The 21,914-nt window shown below is 36.1% G+C and overlaps 1 protein-coding gene across 8 annotated transcripts in view; it reads left to right on the plus strand.

The window, feature by feature from the left end:
* The window catches only part of EVI5 (ecotropic viral integration site 5), a 207,889-nt gene that overhangs the window by 134,761 nt on the left and 51,214 nt on the right, over window positions 1–21,914 (plus strand). For all 8 annotated transcript variants that reach the window (XM_082834512.1, XM_082834513.1, XM_082834515.1 and 5 more), the window contains 2 exons: window positions 5,446–5,592; window positions 15,069–15,164. In XM_082834512.1, coding sequence (XP_082690638.1) covers window positions 5,446–5,592; window positions 15,069–15,164 — 243 coding nt within the window. The remainder of the gene's footprint in view (window positions 1–5,445; window positions 5,593–15,068; window positions 15,165–21,914) is intronic.

A 21,914-nucleotide genomic window follows, 5' to 3' on the forward strand; every position in this document is an offset into this window, starting at 1 on the left:
GATTTCAAAGAAAACCAGTTATATTGAGGTACAGTTATCAAAATGCTGAAGAACAAGTTTGTAATATGGAATGCAGACAGAGACATACACAACATATTCCCATTGCAGGAATCAGGTTTTTCATAATTTAGATTTTTTTGTACCTAAATTAAATTGTGCTATAATTTTCCTTTTGGGGGAGCCTTTTATCTGGTTTTGGCACCAAGGTAAGCTGGGGGAATGAGTTGGGTTGTATTTAACTTTTTCTGTTCTCAGAAGTTTTATGTAAGATTGAAATTACCCATTACTTGAATATTTGCTGGAATTCATTCCTCTTTTTTTTGGGCCAGGCGGTATGTGGGATCTTAGTTTCTCGACCAGGGATTGAACCCGTGCCCCCTGCAGTGGAAGCACGAGATCACTGGACCACCAGGGAAGTCCCTGGAATTCATTCCTTTAAACAGTCTTGTTTTTTGTTTTGTTTTGTGGGTGTAATAATTACTGATCCTAGTTGTTGAAGGATTATAGATCTTTTCAGGTTTTCTGTTTCTTCTTGAGTCTGGTGCTGTAAGATGTGCTAAACTTCTTCAAGACTTTTTAAGAAAAGAAAGAAGGCACAAATAAACACTATTAGGAATGAGAAAAAGGGACATAAATATAGATCCAGTGAAAATATTTTTTAAAAACATACTCTGAACAAGTTTAAGTGATACATTTGAAATTTGAGTATTTAGATGAAATGGGCAGTTTCCTAGGGAAATATAATTTGACTTGATGTGATTTTTGCTTTGGTTTTTTCTTGAGCTTCTGGGACCTGTGAATTTGTGACTGCCATGAAATTTGGAAATTTCTGGGTCATTATTTCGTCACGTATTTCTTCTCCCACACTCTCTTCTTCAGGGATTCCATTTACACTTATGTTAGGTTGTTTGATGTTGTCCAGCAACTCTTGGATGCTCTACTCTTTTCCCTCCCATTATTTTTTCTCTTTGTATTTCAGTTTCTATTGACTGACATATTTCTCTTGATTTATCACTAAGTTCACTGATTCTTTCCTCCAATTTGTGAGTTGTCTGATGAGCTGTTTAAGGTATTCTTTACACCTGTTAACTGTGTTTTTTACTTCTAGTATTTCTGTTTACTTCTTATAGTTTTCATTTCTTTGCTGAGATTACCTATCTGATGTTGCATATTTTTCACCTTTCCCTTAGAGCCCTTATTTTAAATTCCCTGTCAGATAATTTCAATGTCTGTGTCATATATGAGGCTGGTTCTGTTGATTGCTTTGTCTCTTGGAAGTGTTTTGTTTTTTACCTTTTCCTATGCTGTGTAATTTTTTGTTGAAAACTAGATGTGTATCTTGTGTAGAGCAGTAGACTAAGGTAAATAGTTTCTTGCCTGGAAATGGGTACATCTTTCCTTCTACTAGGTCTTTAATGTGGGGGATTTGAGTTAATATAGTCAGGAGTTGGGCTGGTTTGAGGTTTGTTGTTTCTGTGGTTACCCTCATTGCACCACGGGCTTCAAATTCCTCTAGCAATATCTTATTTTTAGATCAGGGGTTGGTTTGCCAAAGGGTTTTCTTAATATCTTTAGGTCTTCCCTTCGTACAGTACTTCAGGGGGTCAGTCCCCAGCAGTATTCCACTGTTACTTGTTACAGGAAATTGGAGGGTCAGAGAACACTTCTGCCCTATTGTTCTGATAAAGCCTCAGTCTTAGGCTGCATCATGTCCCTGGATCTGGGGTGTTTGGTCTCATTAGTGCTCCTGTCCTACCCCCAAGCTCTAGTCCTGCCCCTTCCCCAGATGCACTGATATTCCCCGTGCCCCAGAGACAACAATATTTGTTGTCCTGCTCCAAGCAGATTAAACCTTTTGTTCTGTAGAGGAGATAAGCAAGAATTAGTGCCCCTGACATATCAGCTGTTTCCTCCCTCCCTGCGGCCTGTACCATGGAGATCTCTTTCTCAGGACTCCCACCAATCTTTTTCGTGTGTACCTATTGGGGTCCATGAGGGAAAAGTGTATAAGAGTTTATGCACTCTATTCTCCCCACGGGCTCCACGCTCTCTAGCCAGCCCACACTTGAGCTCCACCAATTCAATGTTTATTCTAGCTGAATTATTCTTAACAGCTTCTAGCAGCATCTGCCCTGTCTCTTAGATTTTTGAGCTAGTTGGTTGTCCTGTGACCTCACCTCTCTGGGTTCAACATTAGTCATGAACTTAGAGTTTGGCTGGCTTTTTTTTTTTTTAATTGAAAAGGTGGAAGCAATGTTCTTTCTGATTCTCTATATCCCCAATCAGAAATCAAAAGTCTTTTTTTTTTTTAATTTTATTTATTTATTTATGGCTGTGTTGGGTCTTCATTTCTGTGCGAGGGCTGTCTCTAGTTGCGGCGAGCGGGGGCCACTCTTCATCGCGGTGCGCGGGCCTCTCACTGTCGCAGCCTCTCTTGTTGTGGAGCACAAGCTCCAGACGCGCAGGCTCAGTACTTGTGGCTCACGGGCCTAGTTGCTCCGCGGCATGTGGGATCTTCCCAGACCAGGGCTCGAACCCGTGTCCCTTGCATTGGCAGGCAGATTCTCAACCACTATGCCACCAGGGAAGCCCAAAATGTCTTTATTATGATGTATTTGAAATTATTTTATTTTGTATTCTGTTTCTTCTTTCTTTCTATGTGTTTTCTTCCTTTCTTGCTTTTTATTGGATTTAGTGTTTTCTTCCTCCTTCTATTAGTTTGACTTTTATAATTCCTTTTCTTTTCTATTAGTGTTTATTACCTAAAGGAAAGAAAAAAGGAAGAAAATGCTTGCCTGACTGAACAAAGTCTAAAGTTAGTAATTATCTCTGTCATTCTTCCAAACTATATAAGGGCCTTAGAATAACTCCATGTGTTCTTCTTACATCTTATGATTATTGTACATTTTTTTATATCTCCAAATTCCTAGGCATTATTATTGTTTTATGGAGTCAGTACTCCTGTGGATTTGTCTACCTGCATGCCAATTTTTTGCTCTCTTCTTACTTTTATCAAACAGTTTCTTTCCAGTTTTGATCATGAGTTGTAAACTCTCTCACTTTCTTAAAATAAATATACTTTTCTCTCACTCTTGTATGTTGTTAGCTGAGTATACTTTTATAGGATGAATTTTTTTAAGCACTACCAATTTTTCCTGTTGAGATGTCTGCTGGATATTTCACTTTCCGCCTTCACAGATACTCAGTTTTCCCCTTGATTTGCCTCTTCTTTTCTTCAGCATTTTTTAAGTTTTGTTATAATTGTATTTGGATGAGGCTTTATTTATGTTGATATTTATCCTGTTTGGGACTAGTTGTGCTTCCTGAGCTGTAGATTCATATGTAGTTGTTGTTGTTGTTGTTGTAAAAGATTCGCAACTATTACCATCTTCTTAGGCCATCGTGTCTCACTTTTTTTTCTGCAACACCTGTTAGGTATATTTTATCCTGAAACACCTAATAGGTGTATTTTATACCCCCTTATTCTCTTTTCTGTGTCTCAACATAATTGAATTTTTAACAGCAGTGTCTGTTAATTTTAAAAATTATATTTGGTTATTTTTCAAATTTGCTGAATGCTTTTCTGACAGTGACCTGTTCTTTGTTTATGTTTTTGCTTCCTCTTTTTATGCCTATGTCTAATAATTTTAAATATAAACTATTTTGTATAAAGCCCTTATGTGATTATTTTACTATCTAGAGTTCTTAAAAATCTATTCTTGCTATTTATTTATTTTTTTGTCTACCATTTCTCACTCATAGTCAATTCTTGGATTTTGTTTATGTGTGAGTGTTTTGTTTTGTAATTTTGGATCGTGGAATGGTATTCAGGGGTGTAGGGAGGAGTTTTGTCTGTGGGAATTCTTTGCAGCTTATGTTGAAGTTGTGTCCCTCTGTAGTATAGTTATTTGTCTTAATGGTAGGAGGTAAGACAGTAAAAAGAGGTTGTAGAACATTTTGAATACAGTACTAAGAAGTTCACTCTTAATTTTGTAGACAGACAGTGTTCATTGATTGAAAGTGAGAAAGAAGGGGGTGACATAGAGGATGGTCTTAGGAAGGAGGCATTTCTTCTGTGAGTCAGGAAGATGAGTGGTGAAGATGAAGAAACCTGGAAGTGGTAGAAAGTTTTAGAGCTTAAATCTATTGGATGATCCAGATTTTAAAATTAAAACTGGAGGCAGGATCATCTTCATAGAGTGAGATAGACTAGGTTTAATAATAGTAACAACTGAGTATTTATTAAATGTCTTAAATTTCAGGCATTAGGTGAGAACTCCTTCCATAAACTTTTCTCACATAATTCTCAAAACACAGCAGTAATATCTATGGTTCTATCAGTGTACTATAATTTGATGGCATTAGTTAACTTGACCAAGGTTGAAGAACGGTTAAATGAAGAGCCTAATTTTGCCTGTCTTTGGTTACTGTTTCTTTCAGGCCTCTAATAGAATAATTTAGCTTTGAGAGAATTCAAGCTGGATCAAGCCTGAATGTGAAAACTGCCTCGTGTCAGTAAATTCAAGATCTATAACAAGATCCTATTGTACAGCACAGGGAACTATATTCAATATGCTGTAATAAACCATAATAGAAAAGAATATGAAAAAGAATGCATATGTAAAAAACTGAGTCACTTTGCTGTACACCAGAAACTAAAACTACATTGTAAATCAACTATATACTTCAATAAAAATAAATAAAAGATCTATGTTTTTTATCATGTCCTATAGTTATAATACACTAAGCAGCTAGCATGTATTGAGTTCTTACTATATGTTAAGCTCTGTTAACATGTATTATTATCTTGTTTAATTCTAAAGATAACCAAATGAGAAATAGATAGTATTTTTATGTACATTTTTCAAATGAGCAAATAGAAACTAGATATTAACTAGTTTGCTTACTCACCAAATAGCAAGCCAGAATTCAAAACCAGTCCATCCTCCATAAAAATAGACTGTGCTATATATATTTTAGGAATGTAGAAGTTCATGTGATATATTTTGTGACATCAAAAAGTTTACAGTCCAGTAAGTGCTGATGATACCTTTTGATTAGTCTGTGTTTTCTTTCGGGAACTGGAAAAGGGAGTTAAATTCATCGTATCACATCTATTTTATACCATATTGCCTATTTCAGAAATTAATACCTACAAGTTCTGTGTAAACATCCTTATAGTTTATAGATATTTATTGTATAAATGGTAAATGGACCTCTAATGAGAATTTCTAATATGAACCTTATGCATCCTTTTGGATGATTTGATTCTTAAAGCAGTTTTATAATTTTTTTAATGTATTTAACTATTTGTTGAATAAAATAGGCCTATAACTAATAATAATATTAAGAATATTGTTGAGGCATAATATGCGTAGGTAGAAATTTATAAGTTTTTTCAGGCCTTTTATCTATACTCTGAGTTTTTATATTTTTAATTATTAGAACCAGATCAATAGTAATCATCTTCGAAGAGCAGAACAAGAGGTGATCAATCTACAGGAGAAGGTGCAGTATCTTTCTGCACAGAACAAAGGACTACTTACCCAATTAAGTGAAGCAAAGCGCAAACAAGCAGAGATTGAATGCAAGGTAAATATATCATTTAGCAAGTTTATGTTTTTGTCAATATAATAATGCTTTTTTTGTTTTTGTCTCATCATTGAGTACATTATCATAAAACCAAAAAAAAGCTAGTCTTATTTCCTACTTTTCCTGAAGTTACTTTGGCAGTTGCTTTCAGGCCAGGTTAGCTCATCTTGCTCTGGGTGGATTTCAGTCAGGAAACTTCATTTTCAACCACTTGGTTAAATGCCAGTGCAGGAAATTAAGTTAACCAAGTGGTTGAAGATTGGTATCTCTTTTTACCCATAGCCCTTTAAAACCGAAGCTTTTAATGTCTCAACCAAAAAGATAGGTAATTTAGAAAGGTTGGGGCAACTCTGCTTTTATTGGTACCTTATTGGCAGGCTGTCAATATTGATATATGTTTTCTGGCTAGAGAGCAAAAGAGGTGTGCGTGTACCAGTGGGTTGGGAAATTGTGTACATTTCACATTGCTATTTTAATCAGTTTTTAAATTTTTTGTGAAGTGTTTAGATTCGTAAAACGTGGAAAAGTTTTTGAATGCAAGTACGTTTTTTCCTTAAATAAATTTACAATATAGTAATGGTGAGAGAGAAGAGGAGGTTGGGAAATGGGGTGGAAGGAGAGGGACTGTGTGTGTGTGTGTGTGTGTGTGTGTGTGTGAAGTAACTAAAGAGAAGACTGTGGTGTGAACATTAGAATGGATTACTGAGGACAAGTAATGGGATTTTAAAAATAAACTAGACATCCATCTTTCCATGGTGAGATAGTAGGAATGATGCCCTTTAAAGATTCCAGCCTTATTATTCTATGATAAGAAATAAGACTTTCAATGGCACATATAAAGCTGTAATTCCATCAACTTGTTCTGGTGTCATTAAAAACCAAGAGTGAAGCTTGAGTGGTTTATCAGTGTCACTGAAATCCAGAGATGAAATTACATCCTAATAAATATGCATGGCTCTTACAATTTACACTGACAGAAATCTGTAGGCAGTACTGAAGTTTGTACTGACATAAGAGTAGTCCCTCTTGAAGGATGTGACTAGGCTTTTATTTTTGGCCTCATCATGCAGCTTGTGGGATCTTAGTTCCTGGACCAGGGATTGAACCTGGGCCACAGCAGTGAAAGCGCCAAGTCCTAACCACTGGACTGCCAGGGAATTCCCTAGACTAATTTAAAAATAAAATGATGTGACATGAGGTTACATCAATTTGATTTATCATACTAATATCTGTTTGAGTTTTTTGGTGCTATAGTGTCTGTGCTGACTTACTTTTAATAAAGAATTAAATTTAGCCTTTTTTATTATTGGTATAAGTTTTCCTTTAAACATGTTGCTAACACTGTTACTGGATTTAATATTGCTCCTCAAATGCCTTAGCACCTTTTAATCAAAGTACAGTATTCTTTGGAAATAAATATTTGGGGAGTTTGCTGATGAAAATAATTGTTTTCTTTGAATTTATCTAAGTAATGGGCTCAGATTCAGAATTTTCAGAACCGATATGAGATTTTATTTAGTTTTAACTTTTCATTAGTACCTTTGTAAAGTATGTTACAGATACTGACTCTGAGATCTCCCCCATGTTTAAGGTGTATATTGATTTATTCAATCTTTTTAATGCCATTTGCAGATTTCAAGAATGATCAGTGTTAATTGTCACCCTAGCATCTAGTACATTCTGGTTAAGTGTACGTATTTTATTTTGTCATGTTGAAACAATTCAGCAACAAACCTAACTTTTTCAAGGGAACTAGTCCTTCAGTTATATAAATCTGATTCATTTTCATTTAGTTTTATATGATTATGGCTTATGATTTGCTGATAAGTAATTATTAAAGCTCGTGTTATTTTCATTGATGTAAAATATGTCAGGATACTGTTTTTAATATTAGTGTTATTTTCCCTCTATAACTGAATTTGAATGTTCCCACTTAAAGATGAAACAGTACAAGTCTAAGACCCCTAATACGAAAATCCAAAACACTGAAACTTGAACATTTTCATAAATTTCACGCAAATCCATTTGGAAGCACAACCAGATTTGAATTAATTTACAGCCATTTATAACTTTTATTTATCCCACTTGGTGTGGGTATTTGTACTTCACTGCTTCATTGTGTTAAGCACTGAGTATACTCTTTCATTATGGGTGCTGCCTCAGATCCCACTGAAGAGTACTCATGTTTGGTTTATGCACCTTACTACTCTTAGAAAGTCTAAAAAATCTGAAATTCCGTAACACACCTGGCCCTCAGGATTTCAGTAATAAGATTGTAGGATTCCTACATAAATCTGAATTTGAAGACTATAGAAAGATTTTCTATTCTCTATGCATATACAAACATAAAATTGTGTAATAAATAATGTTAAGAGGAAAGCTGAGTGAAGTATTATACTATGATTATAATACTGTGCATATATGGAATAATCATAGGAAGAAAAGAAGAAATAAACCTCTTGCTTATATTTCATATACATTTTATTTGCTTATTTATTTTTTAAATATTTATTTATTTGGCTGCATTGGGTCTTTGTTGCGGCACACGGGGTCTTTGTTGCCGCATGCGGGATCTTCGCTGCGGCATGCGGGCTCTTTGGTTGCAGCATGTGGGATCTAGTTCCCTGACCAGGGTTCGAACCTGGGCCCCCTGCATTGGGAGCACAGAGTCTTAACCACTGGACCACCAGGGAAGTCCCTCATATAAATTTTAGTAGCTTAATACTTACATTTTTTCATAATGCTTTGATATTTTTAAACTAAAATATAAATGAAAGCATTTCCCTTTTAGTCTCTTCCTGACCTTACCAGATACCCTTTTACTTTTTTCCCAGGTAACTGCTTTTATTATTTGCTGATAAGTTCTTTTAGAGTTTCTTTTAGGCAGATACTAACAATTTAAAATGTATACTTTTAGAAATATACACTTTTATACAATTAAAAGTGTATACTTCTCACTTTCTTATGTGAAAGTTAGCAGACAGTAATATATTCTACTTTTTGCGCTTTATTTGGTGCTATGTTTTGTAGAGCTTTCAATTATCAGTGCTTAAAGAATCTCCTCATTAGTTACTAAGGTACATTGTTTTCCATTGCGTGCATATACTATAGTATACTTAACTAGGTCCTTATTGATGAGCACATGGGTTGTTCCCAGTGTTTTGCTACTACAAGCAGTGTATAGTGAATAACTTTGTACATACATAATTTCAGATGTATAGAAGTATATCTACACATTCCTGTAGGATAAATTGCTGTAAATTTGATTGTTTTGTCAATTGTACTTTCATAGATTTTGTCAAATTACCCCGCTTAGGGTTGTACCATTTTGTACTTTGACCTGCAGGGCATGATAGTACCAGTTTCTTCATCATGTTACTTGCAAATTGTGTAACCAAATCTTTTCATTTTAAATAGATATAATTTATATGTTCTAAGACAGTGATTTTCAAATAGGGATGGGAAGAGGTGAGATTATGAGACTTTAAAGAATGATGGCATCTATCAGTACTTACATATTTGTCAAATATTTGGGTGTCTTCTATTTGTCGGTTTTTCTTGTAGGCATTGGGGATACTATAATGGAGAAAGTGGGCATAATGTTTCGTGAGACAATAAGTAAAAAATAGGAAAGATCATTAGTAATGATGTACTATAGAGTGGGAGGTTAGGGGAAGTGGCAATTAAGATTGAATGCCAGGAGATGGTAGCAGAACTGGGACCTGAAGAATAAGAAAGAAGCAGCCATGTGAAGAGTTGGAGGAAGATCTTTGCATGAAAAGGGTCAGAGTTCAAGACCCAAAAGCAGGAAAGAACTTGGTTGCTGAGTCTCATGTATAATGCAGAGCTGAATGAGATAAAGTCAGGGAGGTAAGCTAGGACTCCACTTCTTACTGTGTAGATTTTTATAGGCCTTGGTAACAAGTTTGAGTTTTACTCTTAAATGCTGTGGGAGGCCACTGAAAGGTCTTAAGCAGGAAAGAAACATGATATATTTTTTGATTTGCTATATTTGCTTCCGTTTTTTTACTTTTAATTTTGAAGTAATTTTATGTTTACAGTGAAGTGGCAAAGATAGTACAGAGTTCCCATATACCCTTTAATCAGCCCCTCCTAATTTTAACATATTACATAACCATGATGCATTTATCAGTACTAAGAAATGCACATTGGTATAATGTTATTACTAAATTACAGACTTTATTTAGATTTCCCTATCGTGTCTCATTCTTCTTTGAGCTGCAACAGTTTCTCAGTGTTTTCTTATCCCTCATTACTTTGACTATTGAAGAATACTTGTGAGTATTTTGTAGAAATCTTTCAGTTTGGGATTGTCATATGTTTTCTCATGCTTTGACCAAGTTTATGTATTTTAGGAAAGTATACAGAGATGAAGTGTCTTTCCCAGTGCATCATATCAGGGACATACTGTCTTGATATATCTCACATCTAGTGGTGTTGACTTTGGTCATTTGATTAAGTTGGTTATCTGCCAGCTTTCTCTACTACAAAGCTTTTTCCCCCTCATATTCTGTCCTTACAAACAAGTTACTGAGCCTAGACAATGGTCTGAGTGGGGGAAAGGTCATTGAGCCACAATTCCTGAAGGAAAGAGTATCAAAGAACTTGTGGGCATGTGTTAAGACCACCAGAGTAGGACAATAATTAATAAGTATTTGGAGGAACTATTTTGAGTTTATGCAAATATCCTTAAGGTTTCAGCAACTAATTCTATTTCATTTTGTTTATTTCTTTATGGCTGCGTTGGGTCTTCGTTGCTGCATGAGGACTTTCTGTAGTTGTGGCGAGCAGGGGCTACTCTTCGTTGCGGTGCATGGGCTTCTCATTGTGGTGGCTTCTCTTGTTATGGAGCATGGGCTCTAGGCACGTGGACTTCAGTAGTTGTGGCACACAGGCTCAGTAGTTGTGGCACACGGGGTTAGTTGCTCCACGGCATGTGGGATCTTCCCGGATCAGGGATCTAACCTGTGTCCCTGGCATTGGCAGGTGGCTTCTTAACCACTGCGCCACCAGGGAAGTCCCTCAGCAACTAATTTTAGCATTTATTAGGGGATAATGCTTGTAGCGATTAATATAATTTTTTTGTTTGTTTTTAGCTTTTTAAATTTTTATTTTATTTTTGGCTGTGTTGGGTCTTCGTTTCTGTGCGAGGGCTTTCTCTAGATGCGGCGAGTGGGGGCCACTCTTCATCGCGGTGCGCGGGCCTCTCACTGTGCGGCCTCTCTTGTTGCGGAGCACAAGCTCCAGATGCGCAGACTCAGTAGTTGTGGCTCATGGGCTTAGTTGCTCTGCGGCATGTGGGATCTTCCCAGACCAGGGCCCGAACCCGTGTCCCTGCATTGGCAGGCAGATTCTCAACCACTGTGCCACCAGGGAAGCTGTAATTATTTTTTAAAAGAACACACGTGCCACTGTGTGTGGAGATGGATTTGAGGCGGGGTTGGAGAGGGATTTGATATGAGATCATCAGGTAATAGTATTGAATACAAGACAGAGTTGCTAGCCTGGGCTTAGGTGTTGGCAGTGGTACTAAAGCAGAGTAGATGAGTTCAGTATTTTTGTAGAGACTTGGTGATTGGATTGGAGAGGGGGAAGATTGGGAGAAAACTGATGCCCAAATTTTTGGTTTTTTACTTGATGGATATAATATTTTTATACAATGTTAAAATTTGTAGAGTATAAATGTATTAGTTATCTATTGCTATTTAACAAATTACCTCTAAAACTTAGTGGCTTAAAATAGCAGTAACCACTAATATCCCAGGGTTTCTGTGGATCAGAAATTCAGGAGCAGTTTAATAAGTGGTTCTGATTGAGAGTCTCATGAGGCTACAGTCATGTAAAGGCTTCGCTAAAGCTAAAGGATGAGGTTTTTTAGGTGTCCCACTCACATGGTTGCAAGGTAGTGCTGGCTGTTGGAGAGAGATCACTGTCCTCAGGGGCTTTCTCTTAGCAAAGGATATAGACAAACACACCATTACAATGCAATATGAGTAGTGCTATGATTGAGGAGGTATATAGAATACTATAATGGGCATTTAGTGTTACGGTTATGGTTCAGGCAAAGCTAACTAAGGAATGATTAAGCTGAGACCTTAAGGATATGTAGGAAGTAGTCAAGGAAAGGCAGCAGAGTTCACTAGACAAAGGGAATAGCACATGTGAAGAGCAAAAGTGAAAAGGAACAATAGGTTTTTGCTTGAACTGAGGAAGTTCATTCTAGTTGGAGGGAAGTGTGTGGTGAGTAATACTGGTGAGATATAAAGCTAGAGCAGTAAATAGGGAGCCAAATCATGTAGAATCTTGGACACCAGTAAAAGAACCTGTTATCTCAAGATCTGTGGAGTACCATTAAAGTGTTTAAAGTTAGAGAGTGACAGAAAGAGATTTGAACTTTATTAAACATAGACACAGAGATGTGCTGGAGCTGGCTAGTAAAGGCTTGCAAGAACCGATTGTTACAAGATGTTATGGAAAAACCTGAACGAACCTTTTGGCCACCCCAATAAATTTTCAGGAATTTTGTGGCACATTTGTTAAACAGCCATATTAAAAATTAAGTTAGGGCTTCCCTGGTGGCGCAGTGGTTGAGAGTCCACCTGCCGATGCAGGGGACACGGGTTCGTGCCCCGGTCTGGGAAGATCCCACATGCCGCGGAGCGTCTGGGCCCGTGAGCCATGGCCGCTGAGCCTGCGCGTCCGGAGCCTGTGCTCTGCAATGGGAGAGGCCACAACAGTGAGAGGCCCGCGTACGGCAAAAAAAAAAAAAAAAAAAATTATTCAACATGATTAGACAAATTATGGTAGTAAATACTCAAATGTCATCATTTCCTAATTATTTTTACATTTTACTATTATCTGTGCTTTTAAGATTATTTATACCTATTTGTATCTGTTTAGTGGAAATACCAGTGTGTGCTACTCATGTTATATTCATTAATGTTCACTAATGTTATGTCGACTTGAAAGGAGCCATGATGGGAGTATTTATACCACATAAATTGGCAAACTACAAATCAGGGCTTGATTTATTGTTTTGTGGATTATCAAGACCAGAAGTTGGCAAACTATAGACCATATCCCAAATCTGTCTGGCTGCCTGTTTTTGTAAATAAAGTTTTATTGGAATACAACCTTTCCCATTCATTTATATATTGTATATGGCCACTTTCACACTCCAGTGGCAGATAGAGTGGTTGTGATAGACTGTACGACCCACAAGTCTAAAATTATTTACTATCTGGCCCTTTAAGGAAAAGTTTTTGAATCCTGCTCTAGACTGTTAATGCAGATTAAAGCTTAAAAATGTGTTGTATCTTTAGTCCTTACATTATGAATAGCACAAAAATATTGAGGAAATCATCTTTCAGTGTTTGAGTACTGTTATCAGAATGATAATAATTCTGTTATCAGAATAGATAACTTGAACAAAAATTAACCAATGTTCATATCCATACTTCACTTTTTCCTCATTTTCAGTGGTAGATGACCTATGGATACAATAGTTTGGCAAAAATTAGTGAAAGGATTCTCTGAGAGTATATTGACTACATAGAATTTATAATAGCATTATATATATCTTATTAACTGTGTGTTGTATATTATACATCTTCTATTTCAGTCTGTATTAAAATATAAATGTACATACAACCACATGTGTACACACGCACACGTACACACACTTGCTTGAGAGCTGGTCGTTAAGCACTTTCCATCACAGCACTGGGTACAGAGACTACACTTTCTGGCCATGTACAAAGTGGCAAAATATTTAAAGCAGTATTTGCTTGTAGTGATGTACCAGTATCATATCTAAGATTAAAATATATATATATATATTTTGAGTGAACTATTTCTTTATTGTTACACAGTAGGGTCATTTACAACTTTTTACCATTGTAAATAGTGTTTTGATGTACTGTAATTGTGTACACTTGTCTGAATATATATATTTTTAAAATTTATTTATTTTTGGCTGCATTGGGTCTTTGTTGCTGCGTGCAGGCTTTCTTTAGTTGCGGCGAGCGGTGGCTACTCTTTGTTGCGGTGCGCGGGCTTCTCATTGAGGTGGCTTCTCTTGTTGCGGAGCACGGGCTCTAGGCGCGCGGGCTTCAGTAGTTGTGGTATGGGGGCTCAGTGGTTGTGGTGCGCGGGCTCTGGAGTGCAGGCTCAGTACTTGTGGTGCACGAGATTAGTTGCTCCGTGGCAAAAAAAAAAAAAAAAAATATATATATATATATACACACACATATATATATATTTTGTGGTATGCGGGCCTCTCACTGTTGTGGCCTCTCCCGTTGCGGAGCACAGTCTCCGGACGCACAGGCTCAGCGGCCATGGCTCACAGGCCTAGCCGCTCCGCGGCATGTGGGATCTTCCCGGACCGGGGCATAAACCCGTGTCCCCTGCATCGGCAGGTGGACTCTCAACCACTGCGCCACCAGGGAAGCCCTATTTTTTTAATTTAAAAGTTTAATTATTATATTTTTACTAAATTTAGTATTTTAAAATTTTTGATATTATATTACTGTCAGGTGCTAAATTTCTCCTGTGGTCACCATGATGCACATTTTTGATACTAAATGATTGCTAAATTTCTACTGAAGTTAATGAAGGAGCAAAATATTTTTGTATACCCCATTTTCCTCTGTCTTTCTTCATATTTTGTTACTTCTGGATCATTATTATTTAGCATGGATATTGTAGAATACAATTTTAGAGCTTTTCGTTTGTGAAATTTTGAAGTGGTAGAATTGATATTATGCTTTTCCTAGGAAGATTAAAATTATGATATAATCTAATTTCTATTACTCTCCTTTGTAGTGTAATGTAAATACTCATTAAAGTTCATTGCCTCAGAAAAAATGTAGTATAATGTAAATACTCATTAACTTTCATAGCCTCAGAAAAAATGTAATTTAAAAAATATTATCTAGCTATCATACTCTTAGTGTTTATATTCCCTGTTAATCTGTTGTCCTAGTTACGTGTTTGAAAGTTCTCAGTGATCTTGGTTAAAAAATTAACAGCTTTCACAGTCACCAGTTTTAATTAAGTTAACTTTTAGTTGAAAAGTTTGAGTAGGGCTTCCCTGGTGGCGCAGTGGTTGAGAGTCTTCCTGCCGATGCAGGGGACATGGGTTCGTGCCCCAGTGCGGGAAGATCCCACATGCCGCGGAGCAGCTGGGCCCGTGAGCCATGGCCGCTGAGCCTGCGCATCCGGAGCCTGTGCTCCACAGCGGGAGAGGCCACTACAGTGAGATGGAATGTTATTCTATACATTTGTTCTTCATTTTATACCAAGTTCAGGATATAATGGCATTTTTTCTCTCATTTAATCATGGGTTTATTTGTCACTTTCTAAATTTGAGGCATGTTACAAGTGTTTATGTTTTATTAATGGTTTGGTTTATTATATGGTTTATTTTTGGTTTGTTTTGTTTACCACCCTAGAACAAGGAAGAAGTGATGGCTGTGAGACTCCGGGAAGCAGATAGCATAGCTGCTGTGGCTGAACTACAGCAGCACATTGCTGAGCTTGAAATCCAGGTAACACATGAAAATAATAAAGTACATGTAAAAATAATGCAGTTATTTCCCCTTCCCTCTGCACCTGAATAGTGACTTATGTCTTCATCCTAATGACTATGCTTCTATTTTCAACACTTATTCATTTCCAAGTCCATTTTTTTCTATTGTGGTAAAAATACACGTATTGCTGTAAAATTTACAATTTTAATGTATACAGTCTGTGACATTAAGTGCATTCTCATTGTTGTGCAGCCAATTTCCAGAACTCTTTACCTTGCAAAACTGAAACTTTGTACCCATTAAACAACTCCCCATTCCCCTCTTCCCTCAACCCCTGGAAACCACCATTGTCCTTTCTGTCTCTGAATTTGACTGCTCTAAGTATCTTATATAAGGATTGATAAAATCATAAGATATTTGTCTTTCTGTGACTGGCTTATTTCACTTAGCATAACGTCATCAAGGTTCATTTATGTTGTAATATGTGTCAGAATTTCCTTCATTTTTGAGGCTGAATAATATTCTGTTGTGTGTGCATACTACGTTTTGTTTATCCATTCATTCATTGATGAACACTTAGATTGCTTCTACCTTTTGGCTGTTGTCAATAATGCTGCTATGAATGTGAGTGTACAAATAGCTGTTTGAATCCTTGTTTTCATTCATACCCAGAAGTGGAATTGCTGAATCAGGTGGTAATTCTATGTTTAATTTTCTGAGGAATTGTTATACTGTTTTCCACAGCAGCTGCACCATTTTACATTCCCACCAGCAATGCACAGGGACTAGTTTTTCCACAGCCTCACCAATACTTGTTAATTTTCTGTGTTTTTTTTTTTTTTAACACCCATCCTAATGTGTATGAAGTGGTATCTCATTGTGGTTTTGATTTGCGTTTCTCTAATGATTAATAATGTTGACCATCTTTTCATTGTGCTTATTTGCCATTATGTCTTCTTTAGAGAAATGGCAGTTCAAGTCCTTTGCCCAGTTTTTAAATGGGTTGTTGTTGAGTTGTGGAAGTTTCTTATATATTCTCAATGTCAATCCCATATCAGATATAAACAGATATTTTTGCAGATATTTCTTCTCATTCTGTGGGCTGCAGAATTTTCCTAGCACCACCCTCTGACTCTCTTCTTCTTTCTTGTTGAACTTTGTTTTCAGTCTTTTTTTCCTCAATTCTGAGTGTTTGTATTCCTCTGAGCATCCAAGTTTTTTGGCTTTTTAAAAACTACTCAGTGTACAACAATGAATTCTAATCTATCTCCATCCTAGCATGTTTCCCCTAATCAATAATCTTACACCTTTAAAAAAAATTATGAAGACGATAAACAGAAAAGTTCATAAAACAAAGCTACATTATAATATGTATAAAAACAGTATCCATGTAACCACTACTTGGGTCAAGATACAGAATATTGCCTATATTCCAGAAGTCTACCCAATCACACCCTTTCCCTTATCCCAAATTTTATAGCAGTCACTCCTCTGCTTTTCCTTTTAGTGGTGTCATCTTTGTATGCATCTCTCATCCACACAGTTTAGTTTTCCCTATTTCTGAATTTCGTATAGAGTCATGCTGAATACTTTCATTTGTCTCTCTCCTTTCTTTGTTCAGCACTGTTTTAATGAGTCATGATTTTTATTGTTGCAACATGTTCCATTTCATGAATATGTCACAGCGTACATATCCACTCTGATATTAGTGGTCATTTGTAAATTTCCAAATTGGGACTGTTATACACAATGCTGAGATCGTAAGCAATCTTGTACACTGTACTGACTATGTGTGCACACATTTCTGTAGCATGATGCCAGGGTGTGGAATGGCTGGGTCATAAAGCATGCAGATCTTCAGTTTTATTTTCCAAAGTGTTTGTACCACTTTAACTGCCAACCACAGCCTACGAAAGTCCTGTTGTTCCACATCCTCCCCAACACTTGGTGGTGTCAGATGCTTTAATTTGTGCCAGTCTGGTGGGTATGCAATGGTATTTCATCATGGTTTTAATTTGTATTTGCTGGATTACTAATGAGGTTGGCAGTTTGGATTTCATCTTTTATAAAGTGCCTATTAAAGTCTTTTGTGTATGTCTTTTCTTTAGGATTATCTTTTTCTTATGTACGCGTAGTTCTTTCCAAGTTGATGTTATGTTTTACAGATAGCTACTCCCACTTTGTAACTTGTCATTTGTCATTGTTGTTTTTAATTTATTGTGTCTTTTGATCAGTAGACCAGTATGTTTAATGGACAGTAGAGAACTCCTCCTGGAACTTGTACAGGACCTTCAAATTCAGCACGTTTAAAATCAAATGTGTTCCTATTCCAGCCAAAATGTTTTTATTCTTTTGTATCTCAAGGCTTGTTCAGTGGTATCATCTCGTCTTGAATTATTCAGCTTAGTAGGAACTTCACTTATGCTTTTCTTAACGTTATGCCATATTTATCAAGGCTACGTAGGCGAACTTTCAACTTTACTTGAGAGTACCAAATTATTTTTACAAAGTGCTTCTGCTAGTTAACATGCCTACCAGCGTTTCACCTGCTCACCTACTCATATAGATTTGCCTTCAGATAATTCTTAATAATTCATACAGATTAAAGTACCATGTCCGACTCTTCAATTTCTTCAAAAGATAAAAGTCGTGAGTAAATCTAAAACTAAATCAAAGGTAATTTTACTCATTTCAGAAACTTTAAAAAAAATCTTTCATGGCCTTTCTATTCCCCCCTGCCACTCCCTTCATTCATCTGCCTTCATCCCCACCTGAACGTCACAACTTCCTGTCCAGCTTCTTTTTCTCCACCCTGAGCTCTTCCACAGAGCCACCAGAATTTTCTTTCTAAAACATAAAAACCTTATCTTTTCATTATTGTCCAGACTTGCATTTCTAGCCTCTTCTTTGACCATTACCACCCCATCCTCTCTCCCCACCTCCTACATACACACACACACACACACACACACACACACACACACACACACACACACCTCTTTACAAAGTTTCTATATTCTTTTATCATTCTACATGCTATTATGTCTTCAAAAAATTGCTGTGTTTTTCTGTATCCCCTAGTCCTCTGCTTTTTAGGTATTTCTGCTTACTGAGTTCTCCATGGCTAGTTTGCCGTTAAGACATTTGATAAATGTGTTTTCAGTAAACATCTTAATGATTCAAACTTCATTCATTCATTTATTTATTATATGCAGGTTAAGATCCATAAATAGATCTTTTGTTAAAACCTGAAACTCATTTTCAATTATAAGAGTAATACATTTTAGGTTATTTTTATTCATGGAAATATCTTAGATCATTTTCAAGTTCCACTAGGGGGAGAACTCAACGTAGTCAAATATTTTTGTACTTCAGATCTCTTCAGACCAACTCTTCCAATTACTCCTGCTCTCTTGTGAATAAAACTTTTTCCCACAAACCAAATTCTTTCAAACCCTTCATTTAATAAATTACGTAATTATGTAATTAGTTGTTGATAAAATTAAAGCCTGCTTTTTTAAATGTAGTTATGAAAATTGTACTTTTGTGAATGTCTCATTTAGATGAGGAAATACTCATTTTTATACACACTATAGCATTCTGTAGTAGATATATTTATGAGGTTGAAGTTTATTAAATTTATTTTCAAAGATCCTTCAGTCAACTTGAAACTTTAAGGTCTGGTTTAAAGTTCATAATCACCACCCTCCCCATGTTAATCTGAGATAACTACATTTGTAATATACTTAATGTTCTTTATAATAATGCCTTTTCCACCATCTTTGGAGGATCTGTTTTATATTAGTGTCTCAGAGTGAATTTAACCTTTTTTAAAGTGTAGCAGCTTTCAGGTTTTAGCCATTTTCCTGAACTCTTTGTAAAAGTTATTGCTGAGGTTTCCTCCTTCTCAAACAGAATTACACTTCTTAATGGATTTTAGTCACCATCTACTGTAATACTTATTTAGAGCAGATCATACCCCTATAATAGAATTAAGAGGTTGAACTCCAAGGTGCCATGAAATATTAAAAAATATGATATGTATATCATTTTAATATTTTTTGACAATTCAGTGTTATCATTATGAACTTCAAATACTGTATAATCTCACTTCATTCAGATCTCTATTGTTTTCTTACATAAAGCTCCTTTGGCCAAATTTCTGTCTAAAATAATATTCATATCCTAATCACTGTACTCTTATGCTGCTTTATATTTCTTCAAAACAGTTATTTCTTGCCATAAATTATACATGTTTGTTGTTATTGTCCACATCCCCCCACAAGAATGGAAGCTCCGTAAGAGAGGAATTTTTGCCTGTTTTATTCAGTTGCTGTATTTCTCAGTGTTGGTATATAATGCTTAGTATATAGCCATCATTCAAATATTTGTATTTGAAGAAATTAATATAATAATTTGCTCATCTGTTGTTTTTACAATAAGTGATTTTTAATGTATGTAATTTCAGCATTCAATTTTTTTTTTTTTTGCGGTACGTGGGCCTCTCACTGCTGTGGCCTCTCCCGTTGCGGAGCACAGGCTCCGAACGTGCAGGCTCAGCGGCCATGGCTCACGGGCCCAGCCGCTCCGTGGCATGTGGGATCTTCCTGGACTGGGGCATGAACCCGTGTCCCCTGCATCAGCAGGCAGACTCTCAACCACTGAGCCACCAGGGAAGCCCCAAATTTTTTAAATTCAGAGATTATCACTGTATTCACACGCATCAATTTGCATTTTTTTTTATCATTAGGTCACTACTGGCTAGGAAGGATAAAATGAATTCAGACTCTGCCTAAGTGCATTTATCATTATACAGAAGGAATGATTGAGTCTGGGTCCCTTCTTTGCAGTATCATTGAGTAGAATTTAAACCTCTGAAAATTTATGTACATTTATTGGTGTTAATGGCTTTAATTACCTGTGAGAGGATGCCAATTGTTGTCTTTTAAAGGAGAATTTTTTTTCTTCCTACCTGTACATATACTTTACAAGCTAATTGAATGGCTCAGGCTAAGTGGAATTTCTATAAGTAGCCTGCAAAAATAAATATGACATACCCTGATCAGAATAGAAAGAGTCAATAAATTTAATTATTATTGGGAACAAGAGGATTTTAGAATCCTAAATAACTCTGTGGTCACAACTTTTATCTTTCTGTTTTCTTATAATTGCTAGAGATTTTGTTGATTGGTTGAGAGTAGATTTTGAAGACAAACTACTTATTAGCTGTCTTGTCTGACAAGTTATTTAACCTGATTTTGAATTTACTCGTTCAAAACTAAGGGTCCTAAAGTTATCTGCTTTAGAGTTGGTATTAAATGAGAAAGCATGTGTCAAGTGTTCTTTCCTCCCTAACTAGTTTCCAGCAAATCAGTTTATCAATGACCTTTTATAAAAGATCACACTCAGCATTGTAAGGGCTTCCAAAAATTACAACCAGAATGGAAAGTGCGGAAAGTCTTTTGAGTTCCCTTCAAGATAGTGTTTACCCACCCCAGATAATGAATTTATCTCTTTCCAAGAATTAGATATAGCTGCAAATTAAGAATTGTTTTGGCTGTTTTTTTTTTTGATTGAACTTGTTTCTGTCCAGTGTAGGCCCTGTTTAACTTACTCTTCATTTTTTATGTATTTACCATGTTTTACCATATTATCTGTAACTTTATTTCTTCCAGAATACTAATAATTAAAGTATTAATAGCTAGCATCATTGAATACTTAAAACATGCCAGGCAGTACTATTAGCCATTTAAATATATTCACTTATTTAATCTTTACATATGACATTATTGTTAGTATCCTCATTTTATAGTGGAGGAAACTGAAGCATAAAGAAGATTTTTAAATGAGATTTTGTTGTATGTTTAAGAACCCACTCTAACTTAAATTCTTTCCAGGATTAAAATGAAATTTTTTTTCTTTAGTATTACAGGTACTGTCATGTTAGTTATATGGATTTTCTTGGTAGATCAACTGCCTCCTATAACTTTGTTACTACTGGTTCCCTTTTCCTCACTTAAATCTTTCAGTAGCTTCCCATGGCTTTCGGGACACAGTTCAAATTTTGGCTGTACTCACGAGCCCCTTCCTGCTCTGATTCTTGCCTCCCTTTCTAGCTTCATTTCCCGCTTTTTCCAGCATATACCTGTGCTTGAGCCATAATAAACTAGTTAAGAACTCTTTAAATATGTCATAGAGATTCACTCTGTTTTTCTTCTCTCCTCCTTTGATCTTGCTTATCATTTCAAAGGTCAGATTAAGTTTGACATGCTGTGATCAGCCTTCCCTGATGATGCCAATCCAGCCAATTTTGTTGTGTCTCTGCTGTTTAACCCCCTCTGTTATAGATCTCTCTTATACCGTCTCACATTATTTTAATCATTCTCATTTAAAAGCCTAGATGTGAAGAACAGATTAAATTATTAATTTAAATGGGGTGTCAGTTTCAATTCAACAGATACTTACGGGGTACCTACTATGTGCTAGTCACTACTCTACACACTTTATAAGAATTAGTGAACAAAACACACGAAAAGTCCCTTTCCTCATCAAGCTTAATGGTAGAGGAAGAAGTAGGATGAACAAAATAAATGAATCGTATAGTGTGTAATTTAGAAGATGATGAGTACAATGGAGAGAAAAATGTAGGAAAAGGAGAGGGTTGGGGTATTGAGCGTAGGGTACCATTGCTATTTTAAATAATGTGGTCAGGCAAGCTCGCTAGAAGGGGATATTTAAACAAAGATTCATGCAGATTTGTGGTAGAAA

This window comes from Leucopleurus acutus (assembly GCF_964270905.1).
Source record: "Leucopleurus acutus genome assembly, chromosome: 2".
Taxonomy (NCBI): domain Eukaryota; kingdom Metazoa; phylum Chordata; class Mammalia; order Artiodactyla; family Delphinidae; genus Leucopleurus; species Leucopleurus acutus.